General features: G+C 37.9%; 1 protein-coding gene across 3 annotated transcripts; it reads left to right on the top strand.

Annotated features, from left to right (window-relative positions):
- Window positions 1-426: 426 nt before the first annotated feature.
- On the top strand, window positions 427-16,147 carry LOC131533570 (xin actin-binding repeat-containing protein 1). Of its 3 annotated transcripts, XM_058765920.1 has the most exons (9): window positions 427-527; window positions 1,009-1,171; window positions 3,849-3,909; window positions 4,714-5,082; window positions 5,156-5,243; window positions 8,300-8,445; window positions 8,719-8,766; window positions 15,165-15,295; window positions 15,629-16,147. In XM_058765920.1, exons 2-9 carry the CDS (start codon window positions 1,020-1,022, stop codon window positions 15,777-15,779), a joined length of 1,146 nt encoding a protein of 381 aa, XP_058621903.1. In that variant the 5' UTR covers window positions 427-527; window positions 1,009-1,019; the 3' UTR covers window positions 15,780-16,147. The 3 variants fall into 3 exon arrangements, with proteins under 3 accessions (XP_058621903.1, XP_058621901.1, XP_058621902.1); XM_058765918.1 differs by lacking the exons at window positions 15,165-15,295; window positions 15,629-16,147 and adding an exon at window positions 9,450-13,836; XM_058765919.1 differs by lacking the exons at window positions 427-527; window positions 1,009-1,171; window positions 3,849-3,909; ... (2 more) ...; window positions 15,165-15,295; window positions 15,629-16,147 and adding exons at window positions 6,399-6,603; window positions 9,450-13,836.
- Window positions 16,148-16,172: the final 25 nt, after the last annotated feature.

Below are 16,172 nucleotides of genomic sequence, written 5' to 3'. Positions count from 1 at the left end.
TATATATTGTTTTTGAAATCTACAGATGAGATCTACAGAACTTAAAAGTGTTATTATATTAGTACCTTAAGTGTAAATAATACTGAAAATATATATATATATATATATATATATATATATATTGAATTTGATATTGGAAAAAATATTGGATTGTTCTATTTCTTTCTGAGAGTGTAATGTTTTGCTTTGCCCTGAATGTGAGAGAATCTCCTTGTGACAGACAGCCAGGCCTGATAAACCCAACTTTCGTTTTGCATATTGCATATTGCACAACATATGGGCAGAGACGACATGTAACTTATAACTTTCAATAGTAGCAGCCATGTGATTTATTGACTGCAATCAGAATGTTTCTATCCAGCCCTTTTACAGTGTACGAACCTTCACATGAGACAGTTTTCCCAGCATCAGGTGTAATAAACCACCTGGACTTTGCCCACAGTTTCTACACAGCGAGCTCCCCGCGTGATGCGCAGAGAACTATCTCTAGGCATCCGTGAATGGAGTGAGCAACACACTTTTCAGAGGTAAAATATTCACTTTTTTTAACCATTCCATGTCAGTATATCAAAAACTTGTATCTGATTAAATTTAATTTGTAACAGGAGCTTTAAAATGGAATCATGATTAGGTCTATTTAAAATATATTTTGTTTTTTAAAGTGCGTAACAATGGCTTACTAGTGTTCGGTAGACGAGAGATGGTTAATTATCAATTAGCAAATGATAACTGACATATTATCAACACTGGTAATGATTAATATGAGTTATGTACCATGGGTCAATTAATCAAATATGTTATTTTCTGTATAATTTATAAACAAAATATGCATTCTTCTTACTGTGCATGCTCATTTTAAAGTTAAATATGAAAACCGTAAAAAATAAAAATCCACATTTAAATGCTTTTCTCATTACCGCTTTAAAAATGTAAGAGCACACCATGTGACTGAATGCCACAAATGTGTTCTCTGTCAAGCACCATGTGATTTGTGTTCACCCTGTGTAGGTTGGGCTGTGATGAAGGACAGAGTATTAGGTGAGGAAATGGAAGTGAAGAGCAGCTTGCGGAGGGCCCAGTCTCTCAGAAGTGTTTCCACCAATCATGTTCTGTCCTGGGCTGAAGCTGGACTTAAAGACAGGAGGAAGTCTGTCTCTCAGCTTGTGGCACAGTGAGGGAGATGTTCTTCTTTCCTTCAAAGCATATTTCACCAATAAATAAATGCTATGCCATCATTTACTCATCCTTACGATGACCTGTAATACAAAATGTGATGTTTAGCAAGAATGTCTGAGCTGTTCTTATATCATAACAGTGGATTGGCACCAAGTTCCAACAAGGGGGGAAAAAATGCAGTATTTTAAGTACAATAAAAGTTGTCCATAAGATTTATTCACTACATATTATCGAAAGCCATACTATAACTTTGAGGAACAGATTAAATTTTAAGTTATTCACTGAAACTCTTGCTTGAAATTTGGTTACCATTCACTCCCTCTGTATGAAAACAAGCAGCTTAGATATTCAGCTAGAGATCTCCTGTTCATTTGCCTTTAAACAGAAAGTGAAACTAACAATTCTATTTACTGAAATCAACTGACCCTTCGCAAAGACCTGCCGCCCTTCGTTACTGTTGCTATGTCCGACAAGCAGTGATGCCACGCATCATGTTCTCACGCGGCGAAAAATGCATTGCGGAGCAAAGAAGACACTGACAACGTGCCGATAGACAAGTCAAGACAGAGCAGGTTACTTTATGAAACAAAGTTTCAGCGTTTAAATTTTGTCATTTTTAAGAAATTCAAACAATAAATACCGCTTTGTAGCTCTTTAATGTGTCGTGAAGGATCGCAGTAGTAACTCTAAGCGGCATGTGAATCGATCAACTCCTTTCTCTTTTTCCTCTTTTCTAGTTATAGAATCAGAATCAGAATCAGAATTAGCTTTATTCGCCAGGTGTGCGCAAACACACGAGGAATTTGTTGTGGTTTCTTTAGGTGCTCCTGGTACATACATACATACATACATACATACACATCTGACATGAGAACAGAAAAAACATTTAAATAGTAAGACTTAACAATAGATAATAATAATAATAATAATAATAAGTATGAATCTGGAACAGTAGATTTATGTACAGATTTGTGCATTTTTTACTCTATATACAGCTGTATAAATAAACAGATATGTATATGTATTTACATAATACTTGAGAAAGAGGCAATAATTAAAGATGGAGAATGAATTACAGAATGAATTACAGAACACAGGTAATGATCCATGTGTTAGCTATTTAAGCTGGAGATGGCCTGGGGGAAAAAACTGTTTTTATGCCTAGATGTTCTAGTGCACAGAGATCTGTAGCGTCTGGCTGAAGGGAGAAGTGCAAACAGGTTGTGTCCGGGGTGAGAGGGGTCTTTGATGATGTTACCTGCCCGTTTCTTCACTCTGGAGTTGTACAAGTCCTGAAGGCTGGGCAGGTGCACACCAATGATCTTTTCTGCTGTCCTAACAGTCCGTTGAAGTCTTCTTAAATCTGATTTGCTGGCTGACCCAAACCAGACAGTTATAGAGGAGCACAGAACCGACTCAATAACAGCTGAATAAAACTGTTTCAGCAGCTTCTGTGACAGGTTGAACTTTTTCAGCTGACGAAGGAAGTACAACCTCTGCTGGGCCTTTTTCACGATGGAGTCAATGTGAGTGTCCCACTTCAGGTCCTGAGAGATGGTTGTGCCCATGCAGGAACCTGAATGACTCCACTGCAGCCACAGTGCTGTTCATGATGGTGAGTGGGGGGAGAGCAGGGGGGTTTCTCCTGCAGTCCACGATCATCTCCACAGTTTTGAGCGTGTTCAGCTCCAGGTTGTTGTGACTGCACCAGACAGCCAGCTGCTCAACTTCTTGTCTGTAAGCAGACTCGTCGCCGTCCTGGATGAGGCCAATGACTGTAGTGTCATCTGCAAACTTCAGGAGTTTGACAGAGGGGTCTTTAGAGGTGCAGTCATTTGTGTAGAGGGAGAAGAGTAGTGGGGAGAGTGCGGGTGTTGGATGTGAGTTTTCCCAGCCTCACTAGCTGCTGCCTGTCTGTCAGGAAGCTGGTAATCCACTGACAGATGGAGGTGGGTACAGAGAGCTGTGTCAGTTTGTTCTGAAGGGTGTCCGGGATGATGGTGTTTAAAGCGGGGCTGAAGTCCACAAACAAGATCCTTGCATAAGTCCCTGGTTTGTCCAGATGTTGCAGGATGTAGTGCAGTCCCATATTAACTGCATCATCCACAGATCTGTTTGCTCAGTAAGCAAACTGTATGGGGTCCAGCAAGGGTCCAGTAATGTCCTTCAGGTGGGCCAACACCAGTCTCTCAAATGACTTCATGACCACAGATGTTAAAGCAACAGGTCTGTAGTCATTAAGTCCTGTGATTTTTGGTTTCTTGGGTACAGGGATGATAGTGGAACATTTGAAGCAGGAGGGGACTTCACACAGCTCTAGTGATCTGTTGAAGATCAATGTGAAGATGGATGATAGCTGGACAGCACAGGCTTTGAGGCAGGCTGGAGAGACACCGTCTGGGCCTTTGGCTTTATAGCATGAAATAAACACGAATGAGCATCAGAAGGTATCTTGTTCAATCGCGGAAAGACGTCAATGCACACCATTTTTCCACTGCACCGACGTTAATCTATAAATCTGTTCTCCTGTCTGGTTTGTTGGTCTGACAAAAATGGCTGAGTCTGCGTTATGATTGGTCAAATCGCCTGTCGGTCCTTGCTGCAAAGGGTCAATTAAATTAAATGCTTGACTTTATGAGACCTTCTGAACATCATGTCTTCACCAACACCAGGTACCAAAACTCTCCTGGAAGAAAAACCAAAGAAGTTGATTCAGGAGATGTCAAGCATGAGGTAAAAACACTAAGACTCATGTCTATTAGATTATTAAATATTATTAACATTACACGGCTTTCTGAAATGCTTGATTCTGACTGTCCAGTCCTGACATTCTGAGGTCAGTTATTCCCCAATAATGACTGCTGTTAATAGCAATGCTGTTTAATAACCACATCCAGGTATCTGAGACTGGCACTTCTTTTATTTCTCTCTTTTCATACCGTGGATGAGTAGTTTCATTTAAACGCAGCTAGTGCCATTTTGGGCCTGGTTTAGTGACAGTATTTACTGTAAAATGACACCGAATAACAGTATTAATAGAGCTGGCCTACGGTAATATTGTTTAAGTGTTGCTACAACTAATGTTTTATACACTGCCATGGATTATAAAATGATTAACAGATAAGATTATAAAACTTTTTCTCCTCAAATCATTATTTGACCCATCATTAATTATGTGGTAAACAAAAAAGCTGTGTAATAAATAGCATGACTGTACATGATCCCTTTAATGTCCGTCTTTTTTTATTTGTTTTGTTTGTTTGTCAATTGGCTCAAAGCTGCTTGCGTTTAATGAGCTAATAAAATATTTAAACTCAAATCATAATTTTTTGGTCTAATTATTTACTTATGTGGGCAAGTAGCCATGGAGCAAGATTATAACATTGTGTAATAAGAATATTTTGTGATAACAACCAGCTGTGTGTTCATTATCGCTTACTAACATATTTGATACCATTGTTTACCTATGATTTAAGGAAGCATCCATTTTTACTTGCATAAAAACTGTGAATGTGTTTTCTAATTTATCTCCTCCAGCTGAACATGCAGGTCACACCAATTCCTGTCAGTGAGAATGAGAGCAAGACAATAGTGAGGAAGACTGAGGTCAAAGAGAGGTCCAGGGTCTCTCCTCTCTCCCGCAGTAAGTCTATGGAGAGTCTTCCTCGGCACAGACCTACAGGCACCACAGCACTCAGGGCGCTCTTTGAGTCAAAGATCACCAATCAGCCTGAGTCCAAGAAGAGCAAGACAGCACTTCAATCAGCGAGTGCTGAGAAAGCCAATTACACTACTCTTCCCAATAATAAGGATGCGGAGGACACAAAGTCACAAGTAAAGGCAGAGGTTAATAACAGCCATTATGAACAAGAGAAAGTGACTGAAGAGGTTCAAGTGATTACAGAGGTAAACAGTTGGACCTTACAGAGATTTGAGCAAGAGTTATTTGTATTTACTGATAAAATAATTACTCTTTCAGAATGCAAGAACAAAGCAGATAATAAACCGATCTGATAGAAGAAAGACAATTTCTGGCATTTGTAGTGAAAAAATATCCTCTCCAGAGGGTGAGTAAATACATAACTTCATTTTTACATTTTATAAGGATATGCTGGTACATGCAAAACTTAGTGCCATGGTGCTAGGGTGTTCTGGGTAATTGCTACACTGTAAAAAGTGTATATATATTTTTTAATTTTAAGGCAACGGGTTCCCTCAATTTTTTTAAATTAAGTCAACTTATCACTTTTGGATGGTTTCCAGGGCACTCAGGGTAGCCCATATGGAGAAAAAAACATGATATATATTTGAAAAAAAAAATATATATATATATATATATATATATATATATATATTATTTGTAAGATATATTTGTAAAAAAATATATATTTATTTATTTATTTATGCTGTAAATAAATTTACCCTAAATTTAAAAAGTATTTATTATTGATTTAAATGTATTTTCAGATATATTTATATACATAAAATGTAATGCTATATATTATATTTTAATATTTTTTTTGTTGTTGTTGTTTTTTCATATATTTGGAGACATTTTGATATTTTTTTTGCCTTACGAGGGTTTCAAGAGCATTTCTAAGTGATTTCTTGGGTGTTCTTTTTGCATTATTTATTGTTCGCCAGTGCTAAAAAGTCTAATCAAAACATCTAGCCACAAGATTTGAGGTATCATGTCCATACCCCAAACAATACAGGACATTTCAAGTACCCAGTTTAGGGTTTGTTCAAAATGATATGCAATAGTAATAGCAATGCTTACTGCAATGCGTACTCTGCAAATACCACCAGTAAGGATTTTAGTTCAAGGTTAAATTTCATATGTTGACAGACTATCATGTGACCTAAATGTCAAGGGCACACTATATACAAGATCATGCAAGACACAAAGCACATAATATTGCAAACACAGTCAAATCAAACTTCCAGTGCAATATAGAAAATACACTTTCTTTTCTAATACGTTGCTCATGATATAACTTGGGCCACATGTGAGAGGTATCCAAATTGTAATCGAGGAAACGCCAGATGACATCACAGCAGGAGCAACAACAACTGTTCCCAATGATGTGAGATGAAAATAACATGCTTATTTTAGTCATTTCTAAGTGCTGGGTTGGGGCAGACTGCAAAAGTAGGTATGTATCTCAACAAGTGATTGACTCAGCCTGGTGTAGCATTAGCAGAATAGCAGAATAGCTCCTAAAATAGCTGGCTGGCACTTATCCTTCCATGGGAGCCGGACAGGGTCAGCTGTTACCAGCACAGAAACGGCCACAGGCTTGCTGACACACTCGGAGGACACACATGGCTGCTAGACCAGTCAAAGGATCATTATTGAACTAAGTAATATAGTAATTCAGAGGGATTTGAGTTAAGCTTATGAGCAGAGAGAAAGAGCGCTGAATGGTGAGTTTATGTTTACACCTATTTAAACCGTTATATCGCTTCAAATAGTGCGTGTGCTAAAGAGGATTTCCCACAACATATCTATTATAGACAACCACTGTTGTGTGACCAGGGACATGGGATTTCCAGAATTTGATTATTAATTTGTGTGTTAAAAACAGGCTGGAAAACAAGCTTAACCTTACTGTGGTTGGAACATAGGTAACCAGCAAATAAATAATAAAATGTTAATTTTCAACTCACTAACATGCTGAAATTAGTTAAAGAGGATGTCTGTTTTGACACTTTGCTTCACTTTTCCTCATCACATTTTATTTTTAGACTGTTTTAGAGAAAATCGCCCATGTGTTGTTAATGAATAGCTTTTGGAGAATGCTTCTGTGGTAAACTGGACAACTAAACATGGTAATTTAACCAATGATTATGGAATAGAGAAAAATAATCCTATAATCATTGTGATAGCTAGGTCAGATGGTTAGCAAGTGTGATTTAATGCAGATGTACTTCCTAAGTAAATGTTTTACTACAATAAAAAAATAGACTTAAGTCTATCAGATTTCAGTTTCAGTTCATACATACTATTCAGATATTAAATTCAGCCACAGTTGATCATAATTTTATTTCACAGGCTTGAGGCAAGGCAATATTTTGCCCTTGAAACTGATTATTAGTCTGTACCGTTCTGCTCATTCAACCAAGCTGTGTGCTGGTTCTTGATTCACGATTGGAAATCCCATTGGTATCTGTGTCACGGAGAGTCAGATGTTTTCCAGTCTAGTTTCTGAGCACACTTTGCACACTACACTGATGACTTGCATTCATAGCAGCTGTCCACATTACTATAATGAGAGCTGACAGAGCAATAACCATCATAACCATCACCATTTCAAAAAGATAAACACTTACAAAATGGATTTAACATACAAAACGCCTTAATGGAAGCATGCTTGGTGTAAAAATCAATAAATCAATCAATCAATCAATCACAGTTTTCAAAAAGCAGAGGTCCGTGAAGGTCCTTTGGGGATCTGTGTACATATAGGATTTTATTTGCAAATATTCCATTTTTATTTTCTATTATCCAAATGTGATCCATAAATGATATGTTATGCAATAAAAATGGTAATAATGTTCGTTAGTGTACTAAAAATTAAAATCATTATAAATTGTTCTTGAGAAAACACAGCTTTTTTATGTTTGGGGGTCCTTGTGTCTGCTGAAAGTAAGGGGTACTAAGTACAATTATGAAGCACATATATTACTTGAAGCTGATTGTAAAATTATAATCATTTTGGAAGGCTTTAATATGAGGATAGTATGCAAGATTATGAATGGAGATGGCTTGATTTGACACAGATAGATTTTGCACCATCATAATTTACAGTTAAATCTAAAAGCCCTGCTGAAAGCTTGCTGGGTCACAGATAAAGTCTCTTGCAAAACTAACAAACAATATCACTGACAATATCACATGACTGCTCACCTCCCACTGAAAGAAAAACTGTTCTTTTTAAATGAAACTCCTATCTGACAGTTCAGAAAGTCTTTGGTGCCCCCTGATGTGTGCGTCTGTGGGTCTCGGTTGTAAAAGCACAGATGTTGACCTTGACTTCATTCCTTTATTCAGGAAATTAGGAGTCAAAGTTTGAGTCACAATAACCATAATCATAATTCTGATCTTTCTGCTGTATTACAGAGGATAAAAGAAGGTCAGTCGCAGACTTCAGAGACAACTCGGCTCTCAACGGATTGGAGAAACCCTCTATTTCCGTCAAAACTTTGTCTGCACTATATCTGTCAAAAGTGGCAGCTGCAGAACCTGCGGGAAACCTCTTGAAACCAGTTAGTACTTGTAGCTACTTTTATTCTTCATGATACATGTGGTGACCTTTGGGGCCAGGGGGATGAGACAGAATAAAGCAGGCTACAGGAAGAAAAGGCTGCTAAATAAAATGCATGTAACAGCTGCTGAAAAAGATTTTTGGTTCAAGGAGCATGGGTATACATAAATGATATATTTTACATGAATTTAAGTTAATAAAATCAGTTCCTGGTTATTTTTTGATCATATAAGATCAAATACACTTGTAATTTACTTGATTTTGTTTGTTCTAGGACCAGAATCTTACTTCTCCAACAGGAAAAAGGCCAAACACAATCAAGGTAAGGAAATTTAGTTTCAAATACAGTATATACTATAATTCAGTGGTAAAACTTATTTTGGCTTTTTAATTTGATTTAGAGTACAAATTATGCACTAGCAAACATCACCCCTACTGTGAACTCTGGAATAAATTGTAGTAGTGTGTGTGTAAATATTGTTTTTATTATAATTATATCATATTATGCACCTTATTCTTAAAATAACCAGGCCTTTTTTTGTGTGATTGTTTAAGTGCTCTAAAACATTAGCAGCTTGTCTTTCTGTAATTGCATACTCAAATAAATAACAAATTCTGGTTGTGAACCCTTAGCTCTCAGGTGTGAAATAAAATAATAACATAGGAAATTGAATTTACTGTTTGATTAACTACTCATTTGCAGGACAGAACATATAATAATTGTGGGTGTTTTCACTGGTCTTTGCGCTCATAATAACATTACTAACATAAGTTATAACATTCTCAACTGCCTGTATTCAGATTGCTGAAATGATTAAGTATTAGAAATTTTTGGCACAAAACGCTGGTTTTCTTTGGCATGCGGTTTGGCTTCCTTACAGTTCAACAGGTATGTTTCACTTCTTTAACCATTTATGTTTGCTAAAAGTTAATCATAACCATTTGAAATAATAGGCTAATATATTAGCTACAGTACATATAATGAGGTCGTTCTTTGTTTTTTAGATGGCTGAAGGTGCACAAAACAGCATTGCATATGCACCTGAATCAAATCCACCAATACACAATCTGGAAAACAGCCCTGATGAACATGAACGACCCTTTACATCACCACCCCCTACAAGAGAAGCAATGTCCATTCTGCACCAACGCCGACAGAAATGCGAGCTTAGACGACTGCTAAAGCACACTTACCCTGAGCTGAAAAACGTAGACAGTTTGGTAGAGGAGGAGTTGGCTGATATTCTTAACATGGACCCAGACACAGGCACTGGATACCAGAGTGAGTTCCAGTCCAGGTGCTGGCTGTTTGAGAACCATGAAATCAATTCAGTGGATATCCATAATAAAAACCTACAGAAAAAGGAGTTTCAAGAGGGCGACATCAAGAGAACAGCCTGCATGTTTGAACAACCAACGTCTAACGAAGACAACAAACCTCAACTCAGCAAATCAGAGGAAGGGACATCCGAGCAGAGCATCAAGCTGGATGTGAAAGCCACACGCAGAATGTTTGAAAATCAGTCGATGGCTAGTCAAAACCCCTGTCCAAGGAAAAACATTGTTTGTGAGGAAGAAAGTCGATCATATCAAAAACCAAAGAGTAATTTTGAGACTGATGAAAAAGAAACATCAGATCTTCACCATAACAGTCTAACCAATGATCTCATTGACACAGATGAGGTGTTTGTAAGTATATCTAAATCCAAACAGGTCTTTGAAACAGTATCACATGACAAGGAGAACATCTCACCAACAAATGACAACTTCAGCCAAGAACAAGAACTGCTGAAGGCAAATGTAAGAAACAGAGCTCAGATGTTTGAATCAACTCCACTTGATAAGATCAATCAGCAAACCAAGGAAGAATCAGAAACCATCCTGGAGAACACACAAGAAACTCTAGTTTCTTTATGCAACTTCAGTATTGTGCATTCTGATGGAACCATTCTTGAAGCTAATGAAAATGGCCATGTCAAAAAAGCAAGATATAACTTCATACAAGAAGATACAAGACCAGAAATTCAGGATGAAGAGATAGTGACTGGAAGCATAAAGAACATCATGCTTCAGATGCTATCAGGAACAAACTTGAACCCAATTGTGACCTTCCTAAAAGAGGACAGTCAGGGCAATGTGGAGATTCCCATTCACCAACTTTCATTCACTCAAGATAAAGAGTGCAGAACTGCCAATGTGGTGCAGATTACAGAAGATCTACTCAGTCAAGAGAAGTCCCTGAGGAAAGGAGTCTTAATACAAGATGGAGCCAAAGGAACAAGAGAGATAACCGTTTATGCTCTATTTATCCACAGTGAAGACAGTACAGGGGTAATGGAATTTGGTAAAACTGATTTTAGATCCATTCCCTCAAGTCTAAGGAACGTTCCAGAGTCTGAAAATTGTGATCTGAAGACTGATATTAGTCCATCAGAAAGTTCTTCAGTAGTAGATACAAACAAAACTAGTAATGTGCCGCTATTCCAGAGCTGCATTGAGAAAGGAGACCTTGATCATCTAAAATGCCTGCAGGAAACATCATCAGATGTAGATATAGGTACATCTACTGGGGAATCGGAGAAAACAAGTGAGATTATACCAGGGAAAGTTAACAATATCAAAGCCCTTTTTACTACCAATATAGATGACACAAGCATGCAGTCAGATGAAAAAAAGTCAAAAGTGTTACCTAAAGAAAGTTTGGCAAATAATGAAAATGATAATGCAGAAGCAACAAATCAATCTGAACATCGTCCTGACACAGGTGACAATCTTAAAAAAGAAAGAAGTCTCCAAAATCAAGATATCATGGATGATGGAGTCGTTCTTCAAGCAGAACTAGTTGACGTTGTTGAAGACGATGAGTTGGTGAATTTACAAACAGCCATTATGAATCTTCATCAGGCGACAATAGAGGCAAAAGCTCTTCAGCAGATTGTACAAGCAAAACATGCTTCCCAAACAAACCAAACCCAACAAATCTGTGACTCTGGTTCAATGACCCTTGAGTTTACACCTGTGAAAAACAATGATAATGTAAGTGAGAATGACGAGCTCTCACAGTTGTCCAAAACTGAACTGGAAGAAAGTAAGGAGGATGTTATGAGAGGTAGCATACAGGCAGCTCTTGATTCCTTGGGAAAGTCAAACTTTAATGTCACAAAAGGTGATTTTAGAGCTGCCATGATTTATAGGAATTCTGGTAAAGGATTTGCAGGACACAAAAAGACAGATGAAGTGATGATGAACCAGATAACCCAGCCAAGTGATAGGACTAAAGAAAATAAGTCAGCAACATCTTCTCCTGCACCTTCTCCTGAAAAGGAAGCTTTAAAATCACCTGAGGGATCTGACACAACCCCTTGTGAAAGGCCATTTGAAAACAAACAAGCGGCATGTTCTCCCATGCCGGTCTCTGTAGAAATACCTGCTAAAAATCGTAAAACTCCTGTTGGACCCAAACCGGCTATCCCACCTAAACCAGATCATTTAAAAATGAAGCCAAACCCTCTTGGTTCCGAAACTGGTTCAGAACGCCTTAACAAACGCCAAGTCCCTCCTACTTCTTCAAAACCACAAACTGAGCAGACTAATGAATCTTCAACTTCCAAACAATGCCCGTCTCATGAAAATGCACTCTGCAAAAGAGTACAGCATACTGATGCTAATGAACACGAGCCTAGTGATACATCAGTGTGCAACACCGAAAGTCCTAAAAAGCTAAATGGTGTAGAGGTTGTTGAAGAAACTCCAAAGTGTTCCCCAGAAAGCATTGTCAATGAATCTTCCACAGGATTTCATGCTACTCTTCAAAACTTTGGGGTAAAGCCGAGTGGTTCAGTGCCTCCTGTAAAACCTAAAAGAATCAAAATGGCAAAAGAAAATGTGAAGAACTCAGATAACACCATTAGCAACTCTACCACTTTGGAAACTGAAACAGCACAGGGAATGACTCCTCCTCGCAACAATGACTCCTCAGGCGAGACTTGTAAGACAGATACCAACAACCGTGAAAAAAGAAATGATAAAAGTGAAGATCAACAAGTTAGTGGAGTGGTGAGACGGGAAAAGAAAATTAGAGGAGAGACTGAGGATGAGCGAAGGCAGAGGCTCTCAGTGCACATGGATGAAATCATGAAAGGAAACGTGCCAGCTGTCATGGAGATCTTTGACAAGCTGAAAAAGCAAGAGGAACTGAAAAACATACTCTCCAAAGTGGAGGAAATCGAAGAAGACACCAACAAAGTGGATGTGAGCTCGCTTAAAAACATTTTTGAGAGCGTACCTGATTGGGTCATGCCTCGGGAGAAGAAAATCAAGCCAAAAATAGTCACACCAGAACATACTGGAGCACCAAGTGAACCTGAGAAGATGTCATCAATGGAGGTGGCTTTTGAGGACTTAGAGAAAGCTGGTGCGGAGATCATTCGTTTAAAAGACCAGACACTTGCAAGACTCATGGATATAGAGGAGGCCATTAAAAAGGCTCTTTACTCAGTATCGACTCTAAAATCTGACTCTGACATTGTAGGACTCTCTGGTCTCTTCAGGGAGTCAATGGTGGCCGTACAAGGTTCACCTCCTTCAGGTAATATCAGGAAAATCAGCATTGGGTCAAGCAAATCACCAAACGCTCAAAACCAGATTGGAAAGAGAGTTTCTGGACAGTCAGCAACACACAAAAGGCCAGAGCTTTTTATTCCCACTACCAAACCGAGATCAGTTTCACCGGCGTCTCCTTCATTTATTTCCATTCAGTCTGCAGCGAGGAAGTCTACAGAGTTGCCATCACCTCAGATCAGTCCCCTGAAGGAAGAACCAAAAGAAGAGACCAAGCTGCAGTGCTGCTGTGGTGTGCCTTCAGACCGCAGGCAATGTTCTGTCACAAAAGGAGCACCCTCGAGCCCTGCGAATCCACGGCGGCAGGTCAGTGTGCTGGAAGTGCAAACCAGACCTGAAGAAGAGAGAGTCATCGGAACAAAAACCGTCAGCGAGAACTATGAGAGGATGGACTGCTTTGGTAACAAGTTCTACTCCTCGAAAACCTCCACGGTCGTGACAACCCAACCTGAAACCAGGACAACTTCTAAAAAGCTCATTGTGAGCAGTCCAGCCACGACAGAAATTGTCACGTACCCAAGAATCAACACACCTTTTATTAGAGAAGGCCGTCCTCCACTGTAAATTTTTTCGAATTTATGTTGGTTTTGGTTGCAATATCTAATAATGTAACAGCCAATGCATTTTTGAACTTTTCTTTGCTTGGTTATCGTTTGAATGATACTTCACTATTCCTATTTCCGTTTGTTAGTTTTTTGTGAATTCATATTTTTTAAAACTATATGATTTCCTACAATATAATTTGAATTTCAATAAAAATTATAGAAACGTGTCATGTCACATTATAAATTTCAGTAAACAGGTTTTCTCTTATTACAAGAAAAGAAATCCAAGGCACTTCTTCTGGTCCAATAAGCCCTAAAAAGGGTTCTTCCAATGTCACAGATCAATTATACCTACACCTGTCATTCATTTGATACCTGACACACTCTGAGGAAGGCTGAAGGCCGAATTGCTTCAGTATGCAAAGTTTTAGTCATTTTTAATGTTTCTATTGAGATGGCCATAATGTGAATAAATGCTTTTTAACTTTTTTGAACCAGAAGAAGTGCCTTGGATTTCTTTTCTTGTAATAGTTATTTCAAACCCAACCAAAGAGCACCTTCTGGGATTACTTTACTTGTCACTCTAAAAAAAACCGGTGCTATATAGCACTAAAAGTGGTTCTTTGTCTCGTAATCATAGGGGAACCACTTTTGGTGATGTATAGCACCAAATCTTGGTGCTTCAGTGGTTCTTCACCGATTCTTTGGCATGACTGAGGGGCTATATAGCACCGCTACCATATACAGAACCTGTTAAGCTCCTGTATGGTTCTTCAGCGTTTTTTTGGGGTGATTAAGGTGCTATATAGCACCACTTCTGTACAAAGAACCTGTTAAGCCCTTTTAAAGGTTCTTTGCGAGCCAAAGAACCACTGTTGGTGCTGTTTAGCACCATTCTTGTTGAAGAAATTCAATGCAATATGGCACCTCTTATGGTTCTACATAGCACCATTTGACAAAGGTGCTGTATAGCTGTACACCTTTAAAGATATTGTGCTATATAGCACCAAAAGTGGTTCCCCTATGATTACGAGCCAAGAACCACTTTTAGTGCTATATAGCACCATTTTTTTTAGAGTGTTGATCTGTTGAGTGTGAGGTTTTCTCTTTTGTTATCACAGAAAAACTGAAAGTAACAGAGTTCATTCATAACTTTTTTTGTTTTGTTGCAAATTTGTATTCATTTGCATGCCTGCATTTGTACGTTTTCATATTTTTTAGTTTTTTTAATAATCAACATTTTTATTTAACTATTTAAATGTACATTAAATGTACATTCCATTAAGTAATTATGTTTGTTAATGTAAAATGTATTCAGTATAAAATGTTTTCAGAATTGAATCATTTAGAAATTTTTTGAGCTGAGAGGAGTACCGCACCATGTTGGGATATAGACATTGATACAATGATACAGTGTGAATTACAATGATTTACACCAGTGTTTCTCAAAAGTCAACGCTGCATAAAAAAAAACCCTTTTAAGTGACTTAAAAGCTAACTTCTGACCCCAAGTCTTATGGTATGGAGGTTTGTTAACCCTTTTATGTGACTGTAGTTTCAGCCAGCAGCTCAGGAAACATGCTCAGCCTGTCTAAAACCAGTTTACCCAATGGAAAGAATGGCAGCTGATAAACTCATTTTTCACAAAAACTGTTTCTGCTGCAAGCACTGCAAAAAGAAACTAAGGTAAGAATGTTTCTGATAATGATAAAAGCCGATAATGAACATCACTGAAATTTAAATATTTTAAACCCATTACATTTATGATTCTAAATCAGTAAAAACACTTTGGCACCATAATGCAACTAAATAACAGCAAATCGTTAAATAGGAAGTGCTGAAGCTGCAGTTCTGCACCAGTTTTCAGACTTTGCCTCTTATGCCGTTAACCAACTTTGCTGACATTGCAGCTGTTGCTTAAAACTGTTAATCTACAAATATGCTCCATATTAATGTGTTTTTATAGCCTACAGATTATAAGCAATAAACATACTAAAAAGATGTTTTGCTTGGTTTTAGCCTGCAAGGCTACGCGCCTCTCTACGGGGAATTCTACTGTGTTTTCCACTATCAGCAGCTTTTCAAAAGGAAGGGCAACTATGACGAGGGCTTTGGCCGTCAACAGCATAAAGACCGTTGGCTACAGAGGAATGACGCAAACATTGTTTAGAGCTACTGAACAAATATATGGGCCGTAACCTTGACTAACAGATGGTCTGATGTAAGCAGATATGATTTTCTGGTCTTTTTGCGATTGTGGTTTAATACGTTTAAATCAAATATGAGGATTTATAAATCAATATCACTCCATATAATCTAAAATGTTTATCTTGTTATGTTTAAGACCTTGATGAAAATGTGTTTTACAGCTGTAGTACAAAATATTTTACAAAACTGGTTGATGTTGATGATCTTAATGATTTTTTAAAATGTGCTGAAAATAGCATGGATGTCAGGGAAAAAAATCAAATATGAAGATTTGTACATAGTTCTGAGATGCTGTTTGTTGTAATTACTGAATAAACTGGCTTTATTAAAGGCTTTCTAGTTGATCCAGGTTTTC

The sequence above is a fragment of the Onychostoma macrolepis genome, chromosome 24 (genome assembly GCF_012432095.1).
Source record: "Onychostoma macrolepis isolate SWU-2019 chromosome 24, ASM1243209v1, whole genome shotgun sequence".
Taxonomy (NCBI): Eukaryota; Metazoa; Chordata; class Actinopteri; order Cypriniformes; family Cyprinidae; genus Onychostoma; species Onychostoma macrolepis.
The sequence above is the reverse complement of the archived record's forward strand: the minus strand, read 5'-3'. Positions and strand labels throughout refer to the sequence as shown.

Coding starts and splice junctions, on each gene's coding strand:
- LOC131533570 (XM_058765918.1), top strand. CDS start 1,020: ATGAAGGACAGAGTATTAGGTGAGGAAATGGAAGTGAAGAGCAGCTTG. Junction 5,083..5,155: donor AGGTTCAAGTGATTACAGAG/GTAAACAGTTGG, acceptor TTACTCTTTCAG/AATGCAAGAACAAAGCAGAT. Junction 8,767..9,449: donor AAAGGCCAAACACAATCAAG/GTAAGGAAATTT, acceptor TTTGTTTTTTAG/ATGGCTGAAGGTGCACAAAA.